Source organism: Melanerpes formicivorus, unplaced genomic scaffold (genome assembly GCF_026170545.1).
Source record: "Melanerpes formicivorus ecotype bairdi unplaced genomic scaffold, bMelFor1.0.p_v2 SCAF_20, whole genome shotgun sequence".
Lineage (NCBI taxonomy): Eukaryota > Metazoa > Chordata > Aves > Piciformes > Picidae > Melanerpes > Melanerpes formicivorus.
In genome coordinates, this window is record NW_027142372.1 from 13,644,720 (window position 1) to 13,670,016 (window position 25,297).

The 25,297-nt window shown below is 41.5% G+C and overlaps 1 protein-coding gene across 1 annotated transcript; it reads left to right on the forward strand.

Moving 5' to 3' along the window:
- Positions 1-15,761: 15,761 nt before the first annotated feature.
- MPHOSPH6 (M-phase phosphoprotein 6) lies at positions 15,762-24,614 on the forward strand. The gene is made up of 5 exons (XM_068150861.1): positions 15,762-15,894; positions 19,654-19,766; positions 21,282-21,372; positions 22,567-22,664; positions 23,051-24,614. Exons 1-5 carry the CDS (start codon positions 15,844-15,846, stop codon positions 23,199-23,201), a joined length of 504 nt encoding a protein of 167 aa, XP_068006962.1. The 5' UTR covers positions 15,762-15,843; the 3' UTR covers positions 23,202-24,614.
- Positions 24,615-25,297: the final 683 nt, after the last annotated feature.

Genomic DNA, 25,297 nt, shown 5'->3' on the forward strand with positions numbered 1-25,297 from the left:
TCAGAATTGTTTGAATGGCTTTGTGGGCAAATGCCAGCCTGGCTGTTGACAAGCAGCTCTTTTGCGGCAGTTTAGGACAGAATTTCTTTGTATCATCACAAAAAGTTGAAAGAGACTCTTGTTAACACCATGTCACACCAGAAGCCTGAGGTATACTTTTTGTAATCCTTTCCTTATATAAACCTTGGGTAGCAAGAATTTAAAAGAAAGTGGGGGGGATAAAAGGCTGAGACCTAGAGTGAAGAGTGAATTACTTTACAGTTGCTTCCTGCATGATCTTTCCACTTTCATGTGTAGTATTTCATGTTGGCTGCTGGCAGAACAACACACCTGATTTAGAAGGACCCCCCATCCAAGCCAGTATTGCAGCCAACATGCTCCATGTTCACTCTTTCACCATAAGGTAATTTTCCATTATTCTCTACATGTAGCTCCATAATTACAGCTAGAGTACACTGCAAAATGTCAGCACTTAGGAGAACTCACTGGAATTATCTCCTAGAAGATCTGCTCCTCCACAGATTTTCACGTATATACATGTGATGATGAAAGATTTATACATTAAGAAATAAAGCTTTTTAATGTGAGTTTTTAAACACCTTTTACTTCAAGCTGTCTTGTTGCATTGAGTCTTTCAAATTCTATGTAATATTGACCTTTTTTTCTTTGCTTAGGCAGAAATGGATAAAGCAACATCTTGGCTTACTTGACAGAGGGGCAGAGATGAAGCCACCCTCATGATACTCTAAGTGCTGTTGCTATTATTAATCACTGTGAGGGCAGACAACCACACTGACTTTGCACTGGCCAGAACAGCTAACAAAGTAATGCTGTGCTATGATGCTATGTTCTTTTAAATAACTAATACCATGGCATGTGCTTCAAGCCATGGCTTCAAGCAGCTGAAAGTGCTTGGTGAGCCCCACAGCTGCTGTATTTTTGACCAAGCTGTTCTTCTTTTTCAGGGTCTATAAAAACCATCCTAGTGCTGAGCTTTGCTCCAGTGAAATGCAGTTGCAGTGTAGAAGTTTGGGATGTTTGAGAGGAAAAATGTGCAACCATGTAAGATGCAGGACAAGCCCTGGAGCTTTTCTCAGCAACACTTTGGCCTTTTCAGAGACATTTCTGACCATTGCTCTTACCAGCTAAGGGCTCCAGAAGGACTTGGAGAGAGTGTCAGATGAGAAAGCAAGTTGAACCTTTGCATGGACAGTATTTCAGTGAGTATAGCATATTGTATAAGATACCAGAGCCTGGATTGTTATTCTTATGCAAAAAAAAGTATCTTCACACTGTACAGGTATATCAGATGACAAATGTCATAAAAGAGGTCACTGGGTGGGGCTGAACAGAATACAGTCCTCTTAGACCCCATTGAAGGATCCTTTCAGACACAATAACCTAGTCTTCAGATGATTTTTGTTGTTGTTGTTTTTTCTGAACCACATTAGTGTTGGTTTCTGATCTTAATGTGATATATAAAGCAGCTAATTTTGCCTACATTTAAGAGTCAGCATTATTTCACTCTGTGTGTCTTGAAGCCCTCCATAAAGCACAATAATCTTTCTTAAAATAATAATTAAAAAAAAATATAGCCTGCCTGTTTTCCAGGAGAAATGTATGTTATGATTCCAGAATATCTAGCTTAATGGTCATTCCCCAGCCATTTAAAATAACATCCTTCTGGAAACATGGTTTCATCCTAAAGGTTTTAAGTTTGGGGTTTTTTTCCCCTATTTTTCATTGTTTAATATTCAGTTCAAGAAAGGCAAAGGCTACTTTTCAGTACAGACAGGCTCCCAACACATGCTACCAAAGTCTGCCCTTCTCATTCTTTCAGTGGGAATAGCTGGGTTAGAAATGTTTACATATCCTCAAAATTAGTTCTGAAATGAGCTGCAGTATCTATAAAAAAAAAGGGAGGGGTGGTAATATTATTGTAGAGAAACTAATTGGAAGCTTGTTTTTGGCTAAAGTAGTTATTATTTCCATTATGACAAGCTGGAAGCAGATGAAATTCACCTTTATCTTCCTCAGCCTGGTGTCTCATGCTATATATTTGGACTGAAATTAAAACCTGACAAAATCCCAGTGAGGCATTTCACACCAGTTAAAGGCTGTTCTTCTGGAACAGAACTTTTGTTCCACAATTTCATCATGGTTTTTTTTTTACAAAGGTATTTATTACAAAAGGGTGATCCATAAATCAAAAGCTGTCTGTTCTTATACATCTCCCCCCATCCTCAACAATAATTAAAAAAAGGAGAAACTTAATGTTGTATTTTTCCCAGGAAGCTAAAGTTGTAAGGAAAAAATGACCATTGCTTGGCATACATTGGGGAGGGGAGTTACAGCACAAAGAAAACTGCCCTGGGAAAAGGGATGCTCTGCAAGGTTTCAGCACTGAATTGACTTTCACTAGCCCTAAGCAATGGCAGAGTCCAGCCAGCACATGCAAGAGAAAAGCAGAACATCAGGCAGCAAACTCTGGTTGCTTTATGGTGCCTTTATCCTGCTGTGCCAACCTGTAGCTCTGTGCCCAGGGAAAACCGAGGTGTCCTCATTAGGCTCGCACAGGAGAAGGGGGGAATTTTGAGCCCACACATTGTGTGGGCAAAACCAGCAGAAAATAGCAGCTGGGTGTAATATTTGCCAAGGGCTACGCACATGGGTGTTATCCTTGGGTGAATTTAAAGCTTTGAGTCCTGGCCAGCCTTAGGCCAATACAAAGCAAAGTGAATCAGTGGAGTGCACAGCACAGCAGTGGTGTTGGGCAAGCATCACTTGCATATGGAAGCAATGGGGTGAAAAATTGTTTCCTGCTCTAATAACTAAAGGATATTAAGAGGGATGAGTTCACAGGGGTGTGGGCTACTTTTCATATTTAGGAGAAATTTTCCAGAAGTGTAAAATGATAATTGCATGAGGAAGGGGTGGGTAATAATTTTCCTTGTTAATTCAAATGCACAAAAGTTAATTGCGGCTTGGCAGTATGAGATATACAAATTAGGAGAGTTTAATTCTGCTAATCCTCACTTTAAGTTGCAGAGTATTGAATATAAATATGACAATCTCACAAAGGGACAAATCCTGCCTCCACTGAAGCCAGTAGGAGCTTTGCCATTGACTTCAGAAGGAGCTGGGTTGAGTCCCAGGTGCCTGCTGTAGTTGTGCATGTATGAGTGAACTGGCTCAGGGAAAGGGAGACTAACATGATTTTTTTTTCTCTCAGAATATGGGCCAAACATTCCTTGGAGATTCTGAAAAACTTTAGAAAACTTCCCCTGCCCCACTCTTTAATTTGTGAAGCTATTTTTGGCTATCTCATATACCCTGCACAAGAGGTTGAATTTTCTGTGGTTTTCCATTTCCCATTTCATTGTCTGACTGATTAAATAACCAAAGCCAAAAATCCCTTAAAAAAAATCAAGAGCTGCAAAACAAACTGTGCCATTTTGCATCCAGCAATAGCCTGCATGCTTCAGCAAACTCTCCTCCCTTTTCTGCATGCTGTGGCCATCACATTTTGCCCTATACCTCTCATTTGAGACCATGTAAGATTTTAGGCTCTTCCTCCTGTGTGTAAAGAAGAATGCCAGGCTGGGTATTCTGCTCTGATGTAGGTGAAAATTTTGCTGTTGCCTTCTATGAGTGTAGTGTGAGGCTATACATTATGGGTGAGAAAGTCTACAGTTTAGACCTCTGCCTCTCAGTTGTCTTTGAACACCTCTGAAATGATAACTAAGCTATTTATTCATCTTTGTAAAGTATCTGCATCCCTACATAGCTGAGAAGTGTCATTTAAGGTTGATCAAGCGAGCAGGACTTAATCTCTTATGGCACAATATCTCTGGGCCAAGCACCCTGCCATCATTTAATTTGAATTCATGTGTACAAAAGACATGAGATAAACAGTACAAAGATCGCTCCAATCAGAAATGGATATTGCTTAAAAATAATCATTTGGCTTGAAATACTGCAAGAGAATCAATCCAGGATCTCTACAGAACCAAATATGAGCATAAGTCACCAAATACATCTGCTGTGAGCCAAAGTTCTCCATCTTAAGTTCAGTTATCACTGACATTTCAGCTATTATTCATCAATTTAGGAGGAAAAGCTGAACCCAGATCGTTTGCAAAATGTGTATGGTATTTCCAAACACTTCTCCTGCCTTCCTGGAGATGATTATTATATGCTGCTCTAATTAAACAGATTAATTTACATCTCCCATCATAAGAGGATATGAGCACCAGCACAAATTTATCTCCCTGGATTGCTTCCCTCAGTCACTGTTCATAGCTGTGAGGCTACAGCAGTATTTCATCTTTTTTTTTTTCTCTCAGACCTTCAAAAATGCAGAAGCAGAGATGCTCTGTGACTCTAAAAGAAATAATTTTGATGTCACAAGAAATGCCATTAAAACTACTGCGGTCTTTAAATAAGCTCCTTCTTGGGAGAATGGATTTTCAGCCTCTTCGCATCAGCGCTCGGCAGAGTAACTACAGAGAAGCTTTGTGCCAGTGTCCCCGTTGCAAAATCTGTTTCTCAAGGGTTTATAATTACAACATTGCCTATAAAAATTTACTTTAGTCTGAAACCTAGGATGTAGTTCCTCAGACAAGGAGGAAATATTGCTGGCTGAACTTGGTTTAAATCAATTCTGAGTTTCAAGAATATGAAAATAATAAGGTTTGTGGGGTTTATCTGCTTTTTTCTGTGGTTCTATAACACAGAAAGAAATCACTTTGTAGAATAAAGTGCCATATTTGTTTACAAAGCAGAGCAAGAGAAAAAATAACACAGATAAAAGTTCAGACTTTTTATAGTGGCTACTGAAAATCCCAAGAAAATAACTTTCTCAAAGAATTTCCCTATAGTGTCCTCACACACAAGCCTTGCCTTGAATAGATATGCTAATATTTATTGCAGGAAGTCATCAGGGCTGTGGGTCTTACACTTGAACTGCAGAGCTATTTTAAGCAACTGGAGAAATAAAGAATGGTAGTTCCTCCATCAGATGTTGTGCATTGAGGCTGCTTCAGTGAAGACTAGGCTGCTTCATTCCCATAGCTGGGACACAAAAAGTCACTGACTGACAAAGATGCAAAAAGCCACATTCCTGAGACACCCTGCCACTGCACCCAAATGTATTTACATTGTATTTGGAGCCCACTACAGGTCAGTCCAAACTGTCTTACAGCCAGCTAAGTGCAACAGGCATTTCCCAAGTTTCCCCATTTCCACTTTATGGCAGAGAGAAGGAAGACAGCACATGCCCTTATATGGGCTGCTGATAAAAACATCAATAACTGGACTGCACACAACTGAGAGTTCCCATTTATATTGGCATTGCCAAATGTCTCACAATATTTAGCCTTTGGCTTTTATCAATAAGGAAAATAATGCTGCTGCTAATGTGAAATATTGATGACACAAGCAAAGCCCAGCAAACAGACAGGAAAGAAACCCCATAAATCTTACTGCAATATTTCTAATTTCATTTGGAATTCACAATCAAGTCAGTTTTATCTAATTAAGCATTATTCAGTCTGTCTTTGTCAGCTCTTCCCTATTAGACAGGATGTTCCACTCCTCAATATCCTACTTCTGTATCACATTGACAGGATCATTTTTCACATGACAAGCTGGAATTAAAGTGATATTAAACCATTTTGCATGCAGCACCCCAAAGCATGTTGCAACAAAAGGATAGCTGTTTTCTTTTGTTGGGCTCAGTAAGGATGCATTCCCTTCCCTTCCCTATTTTGGTGGGTTCCCAAATGTCTACATTTTGGCTGGCTCCATGGGATACTGATAACATGTTGTAGGTTTGGAAACTGTGTTTGTGATTGTAATGCTCTGGGTTTTCCCATTAGCAGCTTTCAGCATAAAGAAGCAAGACGTAGATGGTTTGGGGGAAACCTTACTGCACACTAATGGGCAGTACAGGTTGACCTCCAAAGACTTGCAAAAATATATATACAGGTGAGCTTTCCCTTCCATTTAAGTGAATAAAGAGAAGTGGTTTTAATTACTTGGTGCCATGGTCTAGTCATGAGGTCTGTGGTGACAGGCTGGACTCAATGATCTTAGAGGTCTCTTCCAACCTTCCTGATACTGTGAAATTATTAATTTTATGCCTAGCACTATGACTTCTTTAAAGTCAACCTATATGAGGAGAATTACCTCTTTTGGGGTATGTTATTTCTACCTTGCAATGGATCAGGTGATCTACTTACAAATGAGGTGATCTACTCACAAAATGGATACATTATTTTTAATTCAAAAAAATCCCTGAAGGAACATGTCTGTAAACACAGTTTGTTCTTCTTTCAACTTCAGGCTTTTAGTATTACTGATTCAGATCTCAAATGCAAAGAAACATGTGTGTGGATATAACAGGAAGTCTGTATGTTTTCCACAACAGGCTGATATCCAAATGTACTCCTAAATCCCAAAGAAATTCTGCCCATGACTCATGCTGGTGTAGTGCAGTGTAGGAGCGTGTAACTCTGTAGGAAAGGGTGGGCTCTAATGAAAAGCCTATAGCTCTATGCAAAAAAACTTGATTGTGATGGTTTACACAACCTAATGCTTGTCCTGGGCTTTAAAAGCTTCATTTGTATGGCAGTCTTGAGAATCCTAGAGGAGGTGTTGAATGCGAGACAAATGTTTGGGTGAGGCAGTCTCAGCTTGCTGGGTTTGTACCGTGTTTGGTTTCCCAACTAGCCCTGCAACACAGTTCAGTCATAGCTCAAAGAAGAGATGTTCTCCAGCACTACAAGCCATTGAGGAGCAGATTTCACTCCAGATTGGGACTGAAACCATCAGGGATTAGCCATGCAACCATGGTTTCCGCAACCATGCAGAAAGGACACAGGAGCAATGTCACAAAACTAATCACTAGGTATAGTCCCATGGCATGATGTAATCGATACGCCCTGAAATTCACTGCTTATCTACCATCTCTCTTCAGTCTCTTGAAATGTTATGGATACCAAAGCAGTCGGGTTTTTCTGAGCAAGCCTTCAAAACCACATTTTTCTTCCATAACAGGATATTCCTCATGATCACTTCTGCGCTTCCTTTCTTCTACAGTTCAGCTGGCAAAACAAAATTAAAACAATTAAAATTAACCAGCGCTCTGCAATGGCCCACTGCAGGGGAATTCAGGAAGAAAATTAAAAAACAGCTTGTGAGAAGGGTAACCAGATAACAGATACACTTCCCAAATGAGGAAAAGTGACGCTCTCACTGGCCTTCTTCCCAGAGCAGCCTTACACCAGTAGCTTTTCCCATCATTTTACGCTGCTCCGTTGCTTTTCTTCTCCTTTTAGAACCTGCAGTTTCTTAGCCAGCTTTGCAGAAGGTCAGGGAAGTGTATCAGTTCATCTCTTCTCTGTTGTACCGGGCTTTGAGATAGGGTTGCTTTTGTGGGTTTTTTTTTTCCTTTCTCATCCTCATGTAGCTTGCAACCCATCAATTCAGTTCCTTTCAAATAAGTTTCAGATAGGCATCGAGACTGTAAGGGACACTTGAAAAAATAAATGGTTTGGGGTTTTTTTTCAGGGTTTGTCCAGGAGCATCCAGGACTCATAAAACTTTACCTCAACATCAGCCTCACTTTTTGCAATATTGCAGTAATGAAGAACTAGCTCAACATTGATTTATTGATCCCTAAAAAGACAGATATATAAGGTTATTAAAGTTAACACTTCAGTGTGTGGAAAATCTATTATTTGAACTTGTTAACATTCATGTGTTGGTTAAGAGTGGCTATAAAAAGCACAAGGCAGACATCTCCCTCTGAAACAATTGCTCATGGATAAGAATTCAGCAATACGTCTTTTCTGGTAAGCATTGGAATCTAGTATCAGTCAGGGTTGGAAGGGACCACAAGGATCATCTAGCTCCAACCCCCCTGCCATGGGCAGGGACACCCCACACTAGATCAGGCTGGCCAGAGCCTCGTCCAGCCTGGTCTTATCACTCAGAAGCATCAGTTGATCAGTTCCTTCAAAAATTAAACCATGAACTTTAACCACATTGCAAAATTTGTGCTCAGTTGTTCCTGCCTTGCTGTTTACAGTCATGCTGGAGTCCTACATATGTGTCTGAATTATTTGGCTAATTCTTGTTATGCTGCTACTTGCAAGAAGTGAATGTTCACTGTATTTGAAAATCAGACCTGAGTCAAAGGATGGATTTAAGGACTATTGTGTGTGCAGCTCTATCTATTCAGAGGAAAGTGTTTCATTTTACAGATGTAAGTGAAATACTTGTCTTTTTCAGTCAGAGAAAGCAAGGTCCTTGTATTCTTTCATTGTGAACCCATGAGAGTTTTTAATAATTTATTCACATGCAGTGGGTTTGTTTGGCACATCACCTCAATTTTTCTAATGAATTGCTAATGAGAGGTCAATTACTTATGGAAATTAGAAAATATTCATTGAGGAACCGTACTGAGGTAAACTGTGCTACCTCATAATATTATGATAGAAATCATTACGGTTTTAATGTTTTACTCTTCCATGTTACAGCTTACTTCCTACCCTACAAAATGGCCTCGAGATGATTTTGAAATGAGCAGGAGCAGCTCTCCTAAAAATGTTATCATACTGTATTTACAGTAATTGCAGAACACCTTATTTTCTGCTTTTGTCATTAAAAGTTTGTTCATGCATCAACATCTTGCTATGAAATCTTCAGCTGATTAAAACACAGGAGTTAGGAATACCAGATTTGCCATGCTGAATCACAGCAGTAATCTGTCATCTACCTGGGCTCTGTTTCTAGCAGTCACCTTTCATTTGGCATTGCTGGGGGGAAATGGATATTCTGTAAAGCACCTGGCTGGCTGGATTGTATCCAAGCTGGTGATTGCAAAGGCTCCTCTTGACCCCTCTTTCAGGTAACCAGCACTTGCAGCACTGCAAGAAAACAGCCAGAGCCTGCAGCACTTCATCCTGACCCCATCTTTGGTGAACTCTATCCCTGTCTTTTTAGTGAAAGACCTTCAGGAATTGGCATCAGGTAAGAAGTTTAAGTGCTCATTTCACAATTCACCTTCTTCCTGAGCACCTATTTTTCACTTTTTGAAGGTCTTGAATGAATTGAATAGAAACAGAGGGAAAGAAGCCAAACACCACCACCACCACCACCACCACCCCAAAAAAAAAAATCAAGGAACTAAGACATATAGTGGGTTAGTTGCAGTATTATGCAATTAAATTTAGAGGCCAGGGATATAATTCACTGCTGAAACACAGCTTTGCACTCTCATAAGTTATTATTTCAGAGCAAAAGCTGAAATGACCAGAGAGAGGAAAGTGTACAAGCAGAAGTATAATTAGACTTCAGTATTTCATATTGATACCCTGAGACTCCCACTGCTAAGCACTGTTTCAGAGTCTGACCAGGGTTAACACTGCAGTGAACAAACGTAAGAGCTCCCATATTCAGACCATTAGATGATTCCATTTCCCCTGCAGGTGCTGTAAATCAAAAGCAAAAAGACACCCTGTTATGTGCTACTAGGCAGTTTTGTTGGCCTTTCTTTCCAAACACATTCTGAACACACATGTTTTTTTTATGTGAGTCTCATTCGCTTCAGCTTTACTGTCTCGAATACAGATTTAAATCCGGGGGGGTGGGGAGAATCGGAAACCAAGCAGCTCTCCACAGAGAAGGAATTGGCACCTGGTTAAACATAAAATTGAATGCATCGTCACATGGATGTGGTTTCTTAGTTTCTAAAGAATTATAAGGTCTTCACCCCCTTGAACCAGGCTCAGTCTGCATTTATGTGGAAACCTTGCAGTTGTTTGTTGTGTTTGAAGACCATCGTTTTGGTACAAAGCAATCTATTATGTCTATTAAAGGGTAAATCAGTTGGCTCAAACTACAGTTCTGCTACCAAATATCACCTCGGGAAGTGCTCACATTTATGTCTCTAGTTCCTCCTCCCTTCCTATCTGCTTTGAAAGATACACATGTTAACAACAACAAGGTGTCTGACTCCTAATAGAAAGCAATACAATATTGCACAGATCAGCTCTGTGATGGAATAAAGAAGAGAGCATGAATCTAAGTACCTTCTCCTCATATCATAGCCTCTACATTGTCTTCAGGAGCACTTTTGTCAGGCAGTGATGAAAGGCTGAGAACAAAGTCAGTGAAATTTCCTTTTACTGCTTAAAAATTCTCAGCTGGTTTGCCATATCAAAAAGCTGTCTCTTTAAACAAATCACACAGTTAAAAATGCCAAGTTATAATTCAAGCAACTAACTCAGAAAATGACAATTTAATCAATCAGAACCAACCCCTCCTGAAGAAGGGGGGGGGGGGGAAGGAAGAAAGAAAAACAGTCTTCAAGCTTTCATGCAATGCGAGTGGTTGGAACTATAAAAAGGTTCAATCACTGTAGAACAAGCCTGCAGCATCAATGTTTATTAAAGTCAGGGGAGCCATTTATTGACCTGGGAAATAGCAAAGCACCAGCAGCACTGCTGGATTGCATTTTTATAGTTAACAAATGGAAGGTGATATTTTCCTTTTCTCTTTTAATTGTGATTCCATCAAATCCAAAAAGTTTAAAGCCCCTCAGTTTTTAAAGGAAAGCAAAGCGAAGGATACTCCATACTGTTCTTCAGCCATTCCCTCTGCTCTGATGCCTAGGACTGGGGTATATCAAATCATTGCAACACAGGATCAAATGTTTAGCCTTACCCACATGCCAGCAGAATGATAGACTGATGTGAGTTCCCCTCCCCGCCCAGCCCATTTAGGTGATGGCAGAAGATACGGAGCTACCATTATGAAGCTGCTTCTTTCTGTAATCAAAAAGGAATTACTATATTTGTTCACATAAAGGTCACCCTGCCACCAGGGCCAAAAGCTCTCAGAATGAATTGTCTTTTCCCAAAATGACAACAGGCACTCTTTCCAAAGGCACCTTTTGGTTGTTTTGGAGATTTTGTAACTCTGGTTTGCTGCAAGCATACTTTTAAGGTGCACCATTTCTCACTGCATAAATAGTGAACCAATAAGGCTATTAAGCAGCAGCAACATGAACTGTGCTTACAGATCTGTGTTAATCAAATTATACAGGAGTTTGGCTCCTGCTTCCATTTCATTCCCCATCCACAGGAAACCTTGGGGTCAACCACGGAATACAGGGTAGGGATTTAAAGCACTCTGCATGTGTCAGCTGCCTCCTAAGCCTGTACTGACACCAGCAAAGGGGACTTCAAAAGCTAAGAGGATGAGTCAGTGCATTCTGAGCTGACACATCACACACTGAACCTGAGAGCTGTAGCTAACCCATATCCTCCATGGATTAGGTACAAAGCAGGCTGAGCAATGCACACAGGCCAGCAGGTTACACTTGCATGCATTAAAGGGTAATGAATATTGTAATAAATCCTCAGTCACCCAGGACCTTAGCAGTTGTCAATATACTGCATATATTGGCAGCTCAGAGCTTGGTGGGAGCAAGAGAGATGAAAAATGAGTCCTCTACTTCAAAACTGCACCTCTGCCACTTGGAGAATTTCACACTATTTGTGTATGGAGCATAGGGGATGAAATTGCCTTTCTGATCCCACCCAGTCATACACAGCGCTTCACACCTTCCTTTCAGGTTTGCAAACAGACCTCTGGCAGCTCTACTTATCATAATATCCTTACTTAAAACATACTGGAGGAGTTTGACACAAATTAATGACTCACCTGTCACAATATAAATTCTTTTATATTTGCAGGGGGAAAACTAAGACTGAGTATTTTGAGAGCTGTGAAAAGCTGCCTTAGAACTCAAAGACAGCTCACAAAAATCAAGTCAACAGATAGGTTGGCGTGAGGTTTGAGATACTCAGGTTGTGTTAAAATCACAATTCTGTGAGAATATGAATAAATAAAATGTTACAGAAACAATAACCTGAGATTTCCCTCAAACTAGATCCCACTGGCGTGAAATTAGTTCACAGCTGTCACTTGTGTTGCTCCAAGAGAGACTGCTTCTTAAATAATGTTAATGACATCTTTGATTTGACTTCTGTAATTACTAGAGGGAGAAGGGACCACATTTCCTGGGACAAAAAGTCTTTTATCTGCTTGTTTAATGTACACTTGGATGAGATGGAGCTCCTTTCCCCTGAGTTATATCCCTGAGCATTTTTGGTTTGAAAGAGAAATGGATTTCCAGATTGAAAGCAGAGCTGCTGTGCAGCTGTCAGAGCTGAGGGAGAGGTGTCTAATTGTCATTTTACAATGACCCTTGATTCTCCTCTAAATAAAGCATCTCTCCTACCTCATCTTCTCACCCTCACTCCACCACCCAAACAGGCCTATTTACAGGGCTAGATTCTTCTCCGAGCTGTCTCCACCACCACCAGTAAATCACAAAAATTTCTCCTATAATCAATAGAGAGACTTCAGATTTACCAGACAGTATAATCTGGTCCGTGAGACAGCTGATTGTTATCTATAACCTCCCCCATCCAATTCAAGCGATGAGAGATGTAATCCAAAAATTTCCTTCAGACTCTTTTAGTGCCAAAATAGATCAAATTCCTTGGCAGCCTTTTCACAGTCTCCATTTTTGTAAATAAACATCATGCAGCCTGTACTGTCTTTACTGCAAACCACAGCTCCCTCCCTGCTGAGGTGGGCTGGTTGCTGATGTGCTGACACATAAGACAAACACTGGCAGCATCTCAGTGCAAGCACATGGTGTGGCACCAAGACACAGGGTGCAGTCAGGGTCAGGCTGTGTATCCTGAACTCTTGCTCACTAGATTGCAGCAAGAATAATCCTCGAGGTTAGACAAGCTGAAAACTGCTTGCACTTCTCCCTTCCGGTTATGCACCACACAAGGATTTAGCATGGAGCAGGGAGGTCATACTGCCCCTGTACACTGCACTGGTTAGGCCACACCTCGAGTACTGTGTCCAGTTCTGGGCCCCTCAGTTTAGGAAGGAGGTTGACTTGCTGGAGCATGTCCAGAGAAGGGCAACAAAGTTGGTGAGGGGCTTGGAACACAAGTCCTATGAGGAGAGGCTGAGGGAGCTGGGGTTGCTTAGCCTGGAGAAGAAGAGACTCAGGGGTGACCTTATTGCTCTCTACAACTACCTGAAGGGGGGTTGTAGACAGGCAGAGGTTGGTCTCTTCTCCCAGGCAGCCAGCACCAGAACAAGAGGACACAGTCTCAGGCTGCGCCAGGGGAGGTTCAGGCTGGAGGTCAGGAGGAAGTTTTACACAGAGAGAGTGATTGCCCATTGGAATGGACTGCCCCAGGAGGTGGTGGAATCACCATCACTGGAGGGGTTCAGGAGGAGACTTGACAGGGTGCTTGGTTGCATGGGTTAGTTGATTAGGTGGTGTTGGGTGATAGGTTGGACGCAAAGATCTTGAAGGTCTCTTCCAACCTGGTTTATTCTATTCTATTCTATTCTATTCTATTCTATTCTATTCTATTCTATTCTATTCTATTCTATGGTTCTAAATTATGAGATTCCCCTCCCAAAAACTAAAGGGTTGGCATCACCACACTCATTTCACCAGAGGTCTCAGGCAGCTGATGTGTGGAATAGCTGCATCCAAACACAAAAAAGTCAGTAAGCAGAGTATGCTGGGTTTTACGGTTTAAATCCTTTTGAACTGGTGTTTACGGTTTAAACCAGATTAAACAGGAAAAAACAATGTTTAAACCAATTTGATCTAAACTGGGTCAAAAAGGATTCAACCAATTTAAAAGGGATCAAGCCAGTTCAGAATGGTTCAAACCAGTGACAAACTGGGTCACTCTGTAGGCGGAAGAGGGGGACAGGAACACCTCTCAGAAGGCATCAAGCAAAGCCAGGCGTGGCCCTCACTCAATGGCTGGAGAAGTGCTGACGGATGTGCAGTAATGTATTTAGAAGGAATCACTCCAGGTATGTTCCCAGACTGTAAATTGGCTGAAACTGCTGAAAAAAGAAAGCCCTGAGTGACACTGAAGGCCATGCAATTAAATGCAGGGCTCTGATTTGCAACGACCAACAAAAAGCAAATACACTATTAGAATGCATGGCTAATAGAAAATAAAATGAAAAATGGTGAGATTATGGCTGCATTATACTAATTAACAGCTTTCCCCTCTTGGTTTGCTCACTAAGATTCAAATTTATTCATTCTTCAACGTGTATTTCAAGTCATGAAACTGCAAATTTCTTCCCAGCCTTCTTTTGTTGGGAAGTGTTGATAGCTGTTAATGACAGAGTGAACTGAGAAGCAGCTAAACGTGATAGAGCTAGGACAGTTTGCACGCACACACAGAGACTTTCTTGTTGGAGCCTTGGATTTCAGGTCAGCTTCAGCTCATTTATGAAGCCTGGAAATGAAGGTGCCTTGCTTATTCGAAAATTAAATGCCTCCATGCAGTGTTATGACTTTCCCTTGAAGCAGTTGTGGCTCCATGTTTCATTCATGTTTGTGGTCATTGGAACCCACTAAGCTTAACTGTGCAATAAGGATGCGTAGATGTGGATAACTCTTCTTTCTTTCTCACTGCAATCAGGTTTTGCCTTTCATTATATGTTTCTGTGGACTCCATTAGCGCACAAATCTGTAGAGTTCTTCAGGCTTTGACCTACATCTTGCATATGTGGGAACTTTTCCCCTTAGATTGTCTTCTGGAGCACACCAGTTCATTAAAGTTTTGAACACTGAACCCTCACTCTCACTGCTTTATCGCCTGGTTTATGTGCCAGCTGTCAAAACGGTCATCAGAAATCTGATTTGTGGACATATATACAGAAATTGTGGTACCTGCTTGTGACTGGGAGTCAGCTGGCAATTTCCTATCAGGATTTCCTCCTCAGCTACCAGGGGGCCAACCTGGCAGTCCAGAGACAGCACTGCCAGTACTGAGTTCAGAGATCATGATTCAGGACTAACAGAGATTTTGAGCTTTTTGTAATGTCTTAGAATTTATGTGCTTTCAAGTTTTAATCACATCTCACCATTTTGTGTTTCTTTCAAGTAAAATTCAAAAATTTAAATTAAAAATAAAAAAAAAAAGCTAAACAACTCAAACAGTTTTCAAATGCCTGTATGAGATAGATTTCATACTCTTTCTCTCTTTGAAATATCAGAGAACTACAGATGAAGCTTAAGCCAGCAGCACTACAGAATACACATGTGTTGATAAGAAATCTCAGGTTCCCCTACTAATTTACCATTTCATTCCTAGCCTGACTTATCACAGAATCACAGAATGTTAGGGGCTGAAAGGGACCTCGGGAGGTCATCCAGACCAACGCCCCCCGCCAGAACAGGATCTTAACATCTCCAGAGAGGGAGACTCCACAACCTGCCTGGGCAGCCTGTTCCAGCGCTCTGCCACCCTCACAGTGAAATGATTGTTCCTCCTGTTTCCATGGAACTTCCTGTGCCTCAACTCCCACCCATTGCCCCTTGTCCTGTCATTGGGCACCACCGAGAGGAGCCTAGTCCCATCCTCTTGACATTCACCCTTTCAGTATTTATAAACATTAATCAGAGCACCCCTTAATCTCCTCTTTTCCAAGCTGCTCACACACCCGATCCCCACACAACTGTCTCTGTACGGGAAAGCTGCGGTTTAAAGGTTCTTTTCCCACCAGACAGACAAAGCTCCAACACCCGCACGCCCAGCCGCTACCCGGCAGCGTGGGCAGGGGCGGGTTCCTACGGCCACGCCCCGGATGCGAAGGGTGGAGCTGCGCCGCCGCTGCTGCCCGCCCCGCCTCCGGCGTGCGCGGCCTCGTCGCTACGCGAGGACGGGGTTCCGCTGCGGCCTGCGGGCAGCGCCGGCCGCCATGGCCGGGGACGTGAAGACGAAGTTGTCCAAGAACCTGCTGCGCATGAAGGTGAGGCGGAGGGGGCGTCGGGACCCCGGGAGCGGGGCAGGAGGGGAGGGGTTGCCTGAGGCCCTCTTCGCAGTGCATTGAGGAGAGGGCAGCCGGGCCTGGCTGCTGCCGGAGAGCCGCTCGCCGCGGCCCCGGGGCTGGGAGGCTGGGACCGTGCGGGGCCGAACCGTGCTGTGAACCGCGGGTAAAACATCTGAGGAGCCTGGTTTGGGGCACTCTCCGCGTCTACACCTAGCCGCGCAGCGACTGCCCTGGTCCTACAGGCGGGCATGGCTGTCTCCTGCCTCGCATGAGGCACGTTTAGAAGTAAAGACCAGTTTATCCTCAGCCCTTTCACGCAGGCCTGCAGCTCTGAGCTGCTCCCATTCACCTTCGCCGGCAAGAGGCGATCTTTAAGAGAGCTGCCACCGAGTACTGGGCTGCTTAAACGCTGGCGAGAGGTCTCGGGAGCAGCTTTGTAACTGCAGCAAAAGTCTCATTCTAGCAAGTGCCATCTTTGGGGCACTGTTGGAGAGTCTTCTCGTTCACCCTGGCTTTTGCAGATAACTTGCTTAAGAGTGTTGAAGGTTATTATTCTCTTTGCTACACACAGACGCTGAAATTAAAACAAAAGTTGCTTGCCTTACTTGGGATGATATTTATCTCGGGGAGGAGGGAAAAGTTTTGTTCTATTGGTTTTGGTTGGTTGGGTTTTGCTTGTTTAATTTGGTCGGGGTTTGGTTTTCTTGGTTTGGTTTGGTTTTGTTGGTGAGGTTTTTTTGGTCTGTTTACATTGATGGGTAATAAAATACTCAACCTATATGATTGTGCTAACCACCTTTCCCACCTCCTAAGTGCAGAGGTTCTTAGTAATATGTGAAGCTCGTATCAAGACCACTGTGAAATCGGCTTCCATTTGCTGGCTGATGGTTTCTGCTTCATGTGGTGTACTACCCCTAATTCAGTAGGGCACATTCTCCTGTGACTTGTGGTCCTTTATTGCTGGAAATACAACCAGTTACAGTGGAGTTGCCGTTACTTTGATTTAAGTGCCAATATCCAGCAAATATTTATAAATATGAACATCGTGGGCTTTTGTTGCTTCTTGCTTGTGGTGTTTTATGTAATCATCTTTTTTCCCACCTATTTATATGGAACTGTATTTCAGACTCTGGCTGAAAGGAGTTATGCTGGCTTCAGACTTTCCCATGAAGTGTGCTGAGCTGCATTAGGAACGTTTACCCCACTTAACAAAGACTAAACTTGTACATGGAGGAATCTTGCTTCACTCAAAAGGGAGTCGATGCTGAGCTTAGTTAGCAGTGTGAGACAGAATAAGACTCCCATAACCTGGATTGTGGCATCATTATTTTTTCTTATTTGTATGTAATACTCTCTGTTAAGTGACATTTTGGCTCCAGTCGCTTGCCAGTTTATAAACCCCCTGAAGATTTCAAAAGCCAGTTTGTAGATTTTCTTCCTTGGATGGCTGTGGAGAACCAGCCTGTGAATAAGGCAGTAGGAACCAGCTTTGAAAACATAGTAGGGTTTGTAAAGGTCATACACAGGCCTTGTATTTAGCCCTTTCCTTCTGCAGATCTTCTAGTTGACAGATGTTTTAGTTAATGCTTTAGCAGCTGCTTCCACAGGTACTGATAAAATGTTTTATCACAATTCAGCTGGTGGGTGAAGTGGCACCCAAAGGTGAGATGGTCACTGGTAACACAGTAAAGACCACTTCTGTCAGGTACTGGGCCACATTCTCACCACATGGTATTGTAGGATGGCTCATGCTTTTAGATCTTGCCCCTTTTGATTCAGGTCCCATTGCTTGGGCAAACTAATCCAAGTAACCACTCAGTGAGCGATGGACATACAGTGTCTACTGCAAATATATTTTTAATTGATCCATGTGTGTTTACATTTTAGGTAAATGTGATCACATTTTTTGTCATCTAGTTATTTCTGTAGTAATCTTTGGGAAGATCATCTTTAAAATGTAATGCAAAATGATTATTCAATTGGGTGCTTGCAGCAGAATTTCTTCTGCTGAGATTTTTGACTGGCTAGCCAGTTTCCTTGAGCAGTACAGTTTTCCACATGATAGATTCACTTATTCTCTTCAAGTAGATACTGTGATTTTAATTGGAAAGCTTTGACACGTTCTGGATCGACTCAGAAAGCAGAAGTCACTTTTTCTTTTATTAAAGACCTTGTACAATGGGTGCAAATAGAAACATAAATGGAAAAATGAGACATTGGCTCTCTCCTGGCTTAAAGTTTGGAATTTGATCTGGTTTTGTAAAGACTGAAAAGATGTATGGGATGTATGTAATACATATGTTTCACATCTATATTGCCTATATATTTTAAATAGGCTCAATATTGCAGGTTTTTCTGGCAGTGTTTTGTGAAGTCTTCTTAAGCTTTATCCCCAGCCAAGCTCATTTTTGCTGGGACCTAAACTGTAGCCAGGTCTGTGGTCCCCCACTGTCACTTTACCTGTCAGCCTGCACACTTTTGTAAACACAAAAAAGATGCCACTTTGCAGAGGAATTTTATATCAATTACTTAGTGTTGCACATGCAGGTATGCTTTGATAGCCACAAAGCCACTTTTGTACAGGAGTGCATCTAAACTGTGCTGGTAGGCTTGTCACTAGCTGTGAATTACATTGGTATAAGTATATGCTTCTGACAGATACAGTTATTCACACACTCTCTGTAGAACCTCAGGGAGGTCCCAGCTGCTAGGGATGTGAAAATACAAGGATTATTACCATAAAATTGTGAAGAGTTCTGGTTTTTCCAGCATGCTTGGTTAACATTGTTGATACTTAAATTGTCACTCAGTTCAGGTACCTAACTTCAGACAAATGGAAATAAAAGGGATGTTTTGCATCTCTCAGGTTGGTACTTTCGTGGTTTCAGCAGGTTTTTTGTAGGCTGTGATTGATGTCCTCTTTCACCCCCAGCTGTGGGAGAGGTGACTGTTCCTGCCTGTTCCCATCCCGTGCCAAAGGTTATGACTGAGGAAGCAATTTACAGGAATGTCCTTGTATTTGGCAAAAATAGCAGTGTTACCCTAAACTAAATTATTGGTCTCAACCAATCTTATCAGACTGTTCCTGCAGTGAGTTAACAGGCACTTAGAAGTAGACCTTGACTGGTACTGTGGTAGGTCATCAATGAGAACTGGTAACACCTTCCTTTAGCCTAGCTGGATACAGAAGACTGATTTTTCATAGCTTCAGCTACCTTTTTCTACTCTGAAGGCAAGTTCTAGCCATGAGAGATACAAACACAAGCCAGCTCATTAAATCTTAGAAAAGGAGAGGCTGATAGAAAGTACAGATGTTTCAAAAAAAGGTCAATCTGGTATTACCTGGCTCCAGTGCTGCTTTTATGGGTGGTGTTGGTTTCTGACATGCAGCAGTAACTTCTAACTCCATTGCCTTCTCTCTTGCCTTTGCTGAAACGTTAGGAAAATCTTAGCAAAGTTACAGGTTTGTAACAATTCAGATCCATCAAAGCTAACCAGACAAGATCTGTTTCTTTGTGTAGATCCAGCTGTGGTGGACTGTTCACTTCCAGTTGATAGCCATGATCAGCAGTTGTTTACTTTTCCATTGCCTGTTTGACCAGACTTGGACCAAACCCTGAGAAAAATCACAAAATGCATTTGTTTTTTATCAGCTGCTAAACATTGTGCAGTGGGTAATTGTTCACAGTGTGCTCATGATGCAGAAAACTGGATCAATGTGTTTGTCTTTCTTTTTAGTTCATGCAAAGGGGTTTGGATTCACAAACTAAAAAACAGCTAGAAGAGGAAGAAAAGAAGATAATTAGTGAAGAACACTGGTATCTTGATTTACCAGATCTGAAGGAGAAAGAGTAAGTTTGTATGCCCTTTTGTGTCCTTTCCACCATTGCGTTGTTGTGGAGTGGGAACAGGATGCAAATATTTCTTTCTATAGAAGAAGTTAATAATAAACAATTAGCAGAAGCAAAAATAATGACAGGCTGACATTACAGCTGGCTTTATTATTTTTCAGGGACATTCTCAAGGTTGCCTAGTGCAGTTTGACCTAATTTAATTGCTTGTGTGTGGTGTTTTCTTCCATTCACACATTCTTCTGGATGGATGCAATTAAGTTTCAGGCTGGGACCAATTCATTCATCGCTGCCTTTTCCCTTTGTTTGACAACAGAAGTTTGAAACCCTGTGTTGGTAAATTGAGCTTCAGTCACATGGTTAGGTCCATTCAAGACAGTTCTGTCATCTTGAGTCCAGCTCACTTCAAATCCTGTGTTTGAAATAGGGGAGAGAATGACAAGAGGAAAGGAAAGCTTAGCTAATAAGGAAAAAAATGTCCATTGCTGCTATTTAGGTGCTTCAAATAGCCCTTTCAAAAGGGGACAAAAGTTCCATCGAGGGAGATCACACATTAGCTTTAAAAAATGTGGGATCCAAGGAACTAACTGTAGTTGAAAAAGGTCATTTATAACCTATTTTCTGTTACCATTGGTGAATATGGCAAAAAGTTACCTGAGCTTCATGTGCAGCAAGGAAGGTTCAAGCTGGACTTTGAGAGATTTTTTGCTAACATTAGGACACTTGAAGCACTGGAATAATTAGCCTAAGCAGACACTGCATTCCTCATCATGGGAAGTCTTTAGAGGATAGGTTAGATAGACCTCTGATGTTCATGATACATGAGGTAGGAGAGCAAGCTTGATCTCTTCAGCCTAACTTCCTATGATGGTAAGAGTTTGTTTTACATGGGAGTTAAGAGGATGAGGGGAGAGGTGCATGGGTGTGTGAGGAAAAGAAGGATGGAACAATGCGCGGAAGTGCTTTCATCTAACGTGTATTATGAACACCTCAGGGTCACGTTTCTGGTCTCACTCCACGCTCATTAAAAGAGTTAAAAAGGAGGAAGAAAGGGGAAATCTTTCTCTGCTGAACAGAGAATTACACAGTGTTTTATGTCCTGACAGACTTAACTAATACCAGGTCTAACATCACAATGAAAAATTAATTAGAAGCTTTCGCTGGTGTAGTAATGCCACCTGGAGAGTGATATTTATGTGGTATTTTTATTCTGGCAAAAGCATTAATGGAGATGGAATCATACCAGCAAAGAGTGCTTTTTGTCAGGAGAGTTAATTTTGCTTGTGGAACTGGCACAGCTTTGCTGGCAGAAAGTATTCTTTTGCACTCCAAGCTCCTTGTATTGAAAGATTTATCGGAGCAATTAAGCTTCAGAAAGTATTTGATGGTTTAAAATACACTGTGGTTTTGTTTATTTGTGCAGGGGGAAGGCAACAAATGCTTTTTGCAATTGTTTAATTTGATTATTTTAAAGCATACTGTTTGATAAAATGCTGGCTTTGGGGTTTCATGCAGGAGTTTTATAATAGAAGAGAGGAGCTTTATGCCATGTGAGGATCTCCTTTATGGCAGAATGTCCTTCAAAGGATTCAACCCAGAAGTTGAGGTACCGTTTCGATGTTCTCTTTCGATGTTGTCTCACATCAGGATTGTGGCCCTCGGGGAGGGGGATTTGAGTGCTCATACTGCACTGCATGCTGTCTGGCCTTTGCAGCACTTCCTATAAATCCTCCCATCTACAGGAAATCCATGTTTCAAACCAAAATGTTGATCAATGCAGCATCTGGTAAATAGAAGCTTTTTATCTCCTTGTGTTGATGGTCAATAATTGCATGACTCCTGCAGGTTTTCCTTCCCTGAAATGAGGAAACTATCCCACATGCTGGTCATCAAAACAATAGATCACTTTTTCTCCTGCCATTTAATTCAGAGTCAAATATTGCATTCAACCCTGTTTATTCAACCTTTACTTGTGTAAGTAAGAGTTTAAAGTTCCAAAATAAAAATTCCAGGCAAGAGAGTCTTTAATTTCTTTCTAGCATGATTCATGCTGGTAGAAGTACACTGAGATAGTAATAAAATGCTACCACTGAGCTGAGGCAAGAGCGTGAAGGGTTTAAAGACTAGGAGGTATTCAGAAGTCTGTGCAAGGTGATTTACTTTAGTTATTTTGAACTTGCTCTCACTGTGACTTGATGTATATAAACCATGAGCCATTGCTTCGTGCTTTTTACTAGTAGTTAATTGTAAATCTTTGCAGATGTGTTTTATTTCCTAAAACCATTTCAAGGACAATGTGCAAACATCAAATTAAAATCATAGAATGGTTTGGATTGGCAGGGACCTTAAAGATCATCTAGTTCTAACCCACCTGCCATCAGCAGGGACACCATCCATGTGAGCGGGTTGCTCAAAGCCCCATCCAACCTGACCTTGAGTGCTTCCAGGGAGGAGGCATTCCCAGCTCCTCTGGGCAGCATGTGCCAGTTAATAATGTTGTAATTCTCTGGTCTGCTGAAGATGTCTGGTGTCCCTTCAGGATGTTTGCATAGTATAGTTCACTGAAAACCCTGTCTCTGTGTTGGCTCTCTGTTTCCCAAAGGCACACTCTTAAGCTCATCTTAGGAACAGACAAGCATGCTGCATTTTCTTCATGAGTTCCACCTAACAGCATGCTCTAGCCTGACTGGGAGCAGCAACTGATTGTTAAATTTGATGTATTTCTTTCAGCAGTGAATTTCAGCGTAGTTGCCATTGTGTCAGGGTTACATGTTTAAGCTATTCCTTACTTCATTTTCAGAAGTTAATGGTCCAAATGAATTCCAAGTGCAAAGAAAAAGAAATTGAAGTGGATGATAAAATGGAGGCCGATGTGTCAGATGAAGAAATGGCCAGAAGGCAAGTTATATTTTATGACCTAATCAATATTAGCTAGGCATATGATATCTTGCTGGATTTTGTGGGGGGAAAATAAACCCAAAAAGCAAACAGATAAATAGACCCCCAAAACAGGATCAAAACAAACAGGGGAAAGAAAACAAAATCCACCCCAAAGCATACATATACAGTACTTCCCTGAGCTGATTTTCCAGGAATTCTGGTGTGTATTCACTGGAACCTCCAGCACTTTTTGGGGGTGGGCATAATGGCTTAAGTGACCGTGTAGGACTCGTGCTTCTTAAGCTTCCTCATGCCATTTAAACTCTTGACTAGATTTATGATTTGTTCCATAGAAGTTTTCTCTGATTTTAGTAAAAGCTGTACATTTTGTATCATCTTTACAGATATGAAACATTAGTGGGAACAATAGGGAAGAAGTTCATGAGGAAAAGAGACCAGCGTGTACTCCAGGCTGAAGAGGAAGATGAAGATGGGAGTAGTAACATCAGACCTAGCAAGAAAGCTAAGAAAAAGTTCTTAAAACCTCAGGATTAATGTCAGTGGCACAACTGGACTTCTAGAAGTGTTACCTACCAAATACAACATCATGGACTGGAGATTGTCTGGAGTTTTTGCCACTTAATGTAAAGGGGAGATCTGTAACTCTTGAGTCTGTTCTCACTGAAAGTTCTACCGTCCGCACGGGAAACGCCTTTCCACGTGGATGTGTGTATAATGGATGTCATACATCCTGTCCTCTCAGCAGCTTTTAATGTGTGGGGCACTAATCCCATCAGTCTTTTTAAACGTTGTAGATAGCTAGATGATGTGTCACAGGCAATTGAGCAACAATATTTACAAGAACATCTGGAAGAAGTATTTGGAGCTGAGATGAGCTTTGTCCAATCCAGTAAGGCCGTTCAGCTGCCACTGCTTTTGTGAATTGAAACCCCAAAAAACCTTTGTTGTCTTTGAATTTTAAAAAAGTCAGCAGAAACCTCTTTGGGTTGGTTTGTTTTCTTTTACTGTGCAGAAAGTAAGGTGGGAAAAGAACAGAGAGATAAAATCCATGGTGTTGAATTTTGGTTTTGATAAAGCTTGTTTTAAAACAATGTTTCGTAGTAAAAGTTCTTTCCGTAGAGCAAGTCAGACATGGGGCAGCATTTACAGCTTGACACTTGTGCAGATTGGGAATCTTATTTCTGTCTTGCCTCTTTATCAGCAAAAATAATTCACTCTTGTATAAAAGCAGCGTAGTGGCTTCAGAAACATATCCAAAAGCTGAATAGAAACTGGTTCTTCTGTGGCTAATTACTGCGATTTAGCTGATTTAATGTAAAAAATGATGCTGGATACTATCTAAGAAGAGAGTGTGTTCTGTGCAGGCCACAGATATTCCTAGATAATAGTTGGCTACAGTGACTTTTCAGACAGAATCACAGAATGTTAGGGGTTAGAAGGGACATTGAAAGATTGAGTCCAAAGCCCTGCCAGAACAGGATCACCTAGAGTAGGTCACACAGGAATGTCTTCAGAGGAGACTCCACAACCTCTCTGGACAGCCTGTTCCAGTGTTCTGTCACCCTCACAGCGAAAAAAATGTCCTTTATGTTTAGCATGCAACAAAGCCATGTGAAATAATAGGATGGAAACCTTGTGCTCTTTGGACAGTCAGTGCTCTGGGCCTATTGAAAAGCTTCAGTGTGGTCTTTTCTGAAATCCTAGCAGTTCTGTGTATCCTGCCTTTTGGAAGGAAACATTTCTTTCTATTACTTCCTTCCCCCAGGCAGGTGTTTTAAGTTACCATCCTTAATGCTGACTCTCTGGAGAAAGGATTTTGTTAAACTGAAGCAAGTGGTGGCTGTTCTGTCATGGGCATAGGAGGCTCTTGGTTTTTTGTTGTATGTTTTTGTTAACAACTCAGTGAAGCAAGATGTGAAACTCAATTATATAAAGAAAGAGATTGTGTGTCTGCTGTATTTTGTATGTGGTCTATGAACTATAATCCATTTATCAAGAGCACCTCATTAGATATTCAAGATGGATCACACATGGAAAAAGAAATAGACTTTTAACCTAGCACAGGTGGAAAGTCTGTGATTCATGATCTGAGATAGTTTTTCAGAGCTAATTAAATGCTACTGGTTCAATTACTTAAAACCTGATCATATATTATTGCTAGCTGAAAAGAAGTTAATGATGGCAAGACATTTTTCTTCCCGTGGAAGATACGACCTGAGCTAAGAAATGATTTATTGTTGGTCTTCACAGAAAAAACTCGGACTGTATCCCATTATTCTTTCTTGCTTATTAGTAGGAAACTGATTCCTCTCTATCTGAACACCTTTCTTCAATGGAGAGAGGATTTCTGTGTAGCTATGCTGGGCAGTTGAGAGGGGAAAGTGTGTTACAGTGAACCACCAGGAACCAGGAGATGTCACTGTAACTGCGTGCCCTGAGAGAGACAGGATTGGAGAAGGTTCTGGTGGTGTCATGTAAAGGAGCTTTTGGGTAATGCTGACAATCATTAGCGGCTCAGGTGAGCTGTGTGAAATCTTTCTTTGACAGGCATCTATGCAGAGACCTCTCTCGCTTTGCAGACTTCTGTTTAGTCCCATAGGACATAATTTTGCAGTCAAAGGGTCTTGTTC

What these genes read in the sequence shown, in the direction of transcription:
- MPHOSPH6 (XM_068150861.1), top strand. Translation starts at nt 15,844, where the DNA reads ATGGCCGGGGACGTGAAGACGAAGTTGTCCAAGAACCTGCTGCGCATG. An exon ending in AGAACCTGCTGCGCATGAAG is followed by an intron (nt 15,895 to 19,653) that starts GTGAGGCGGAGG and finishes CTTTCTTTTTAG; the next exon opens with TTCATGCAAAGGGGTTTGGA. An exon ending in GATTCAACCCAGAAGTTGAG is followed by an intron (nt 21,373 to 22,566) that starts GTACCGTTTCGA and finishes CTTCATTTTCAG; the next exon opens with AAGTTAATGGTCCAAATGAA.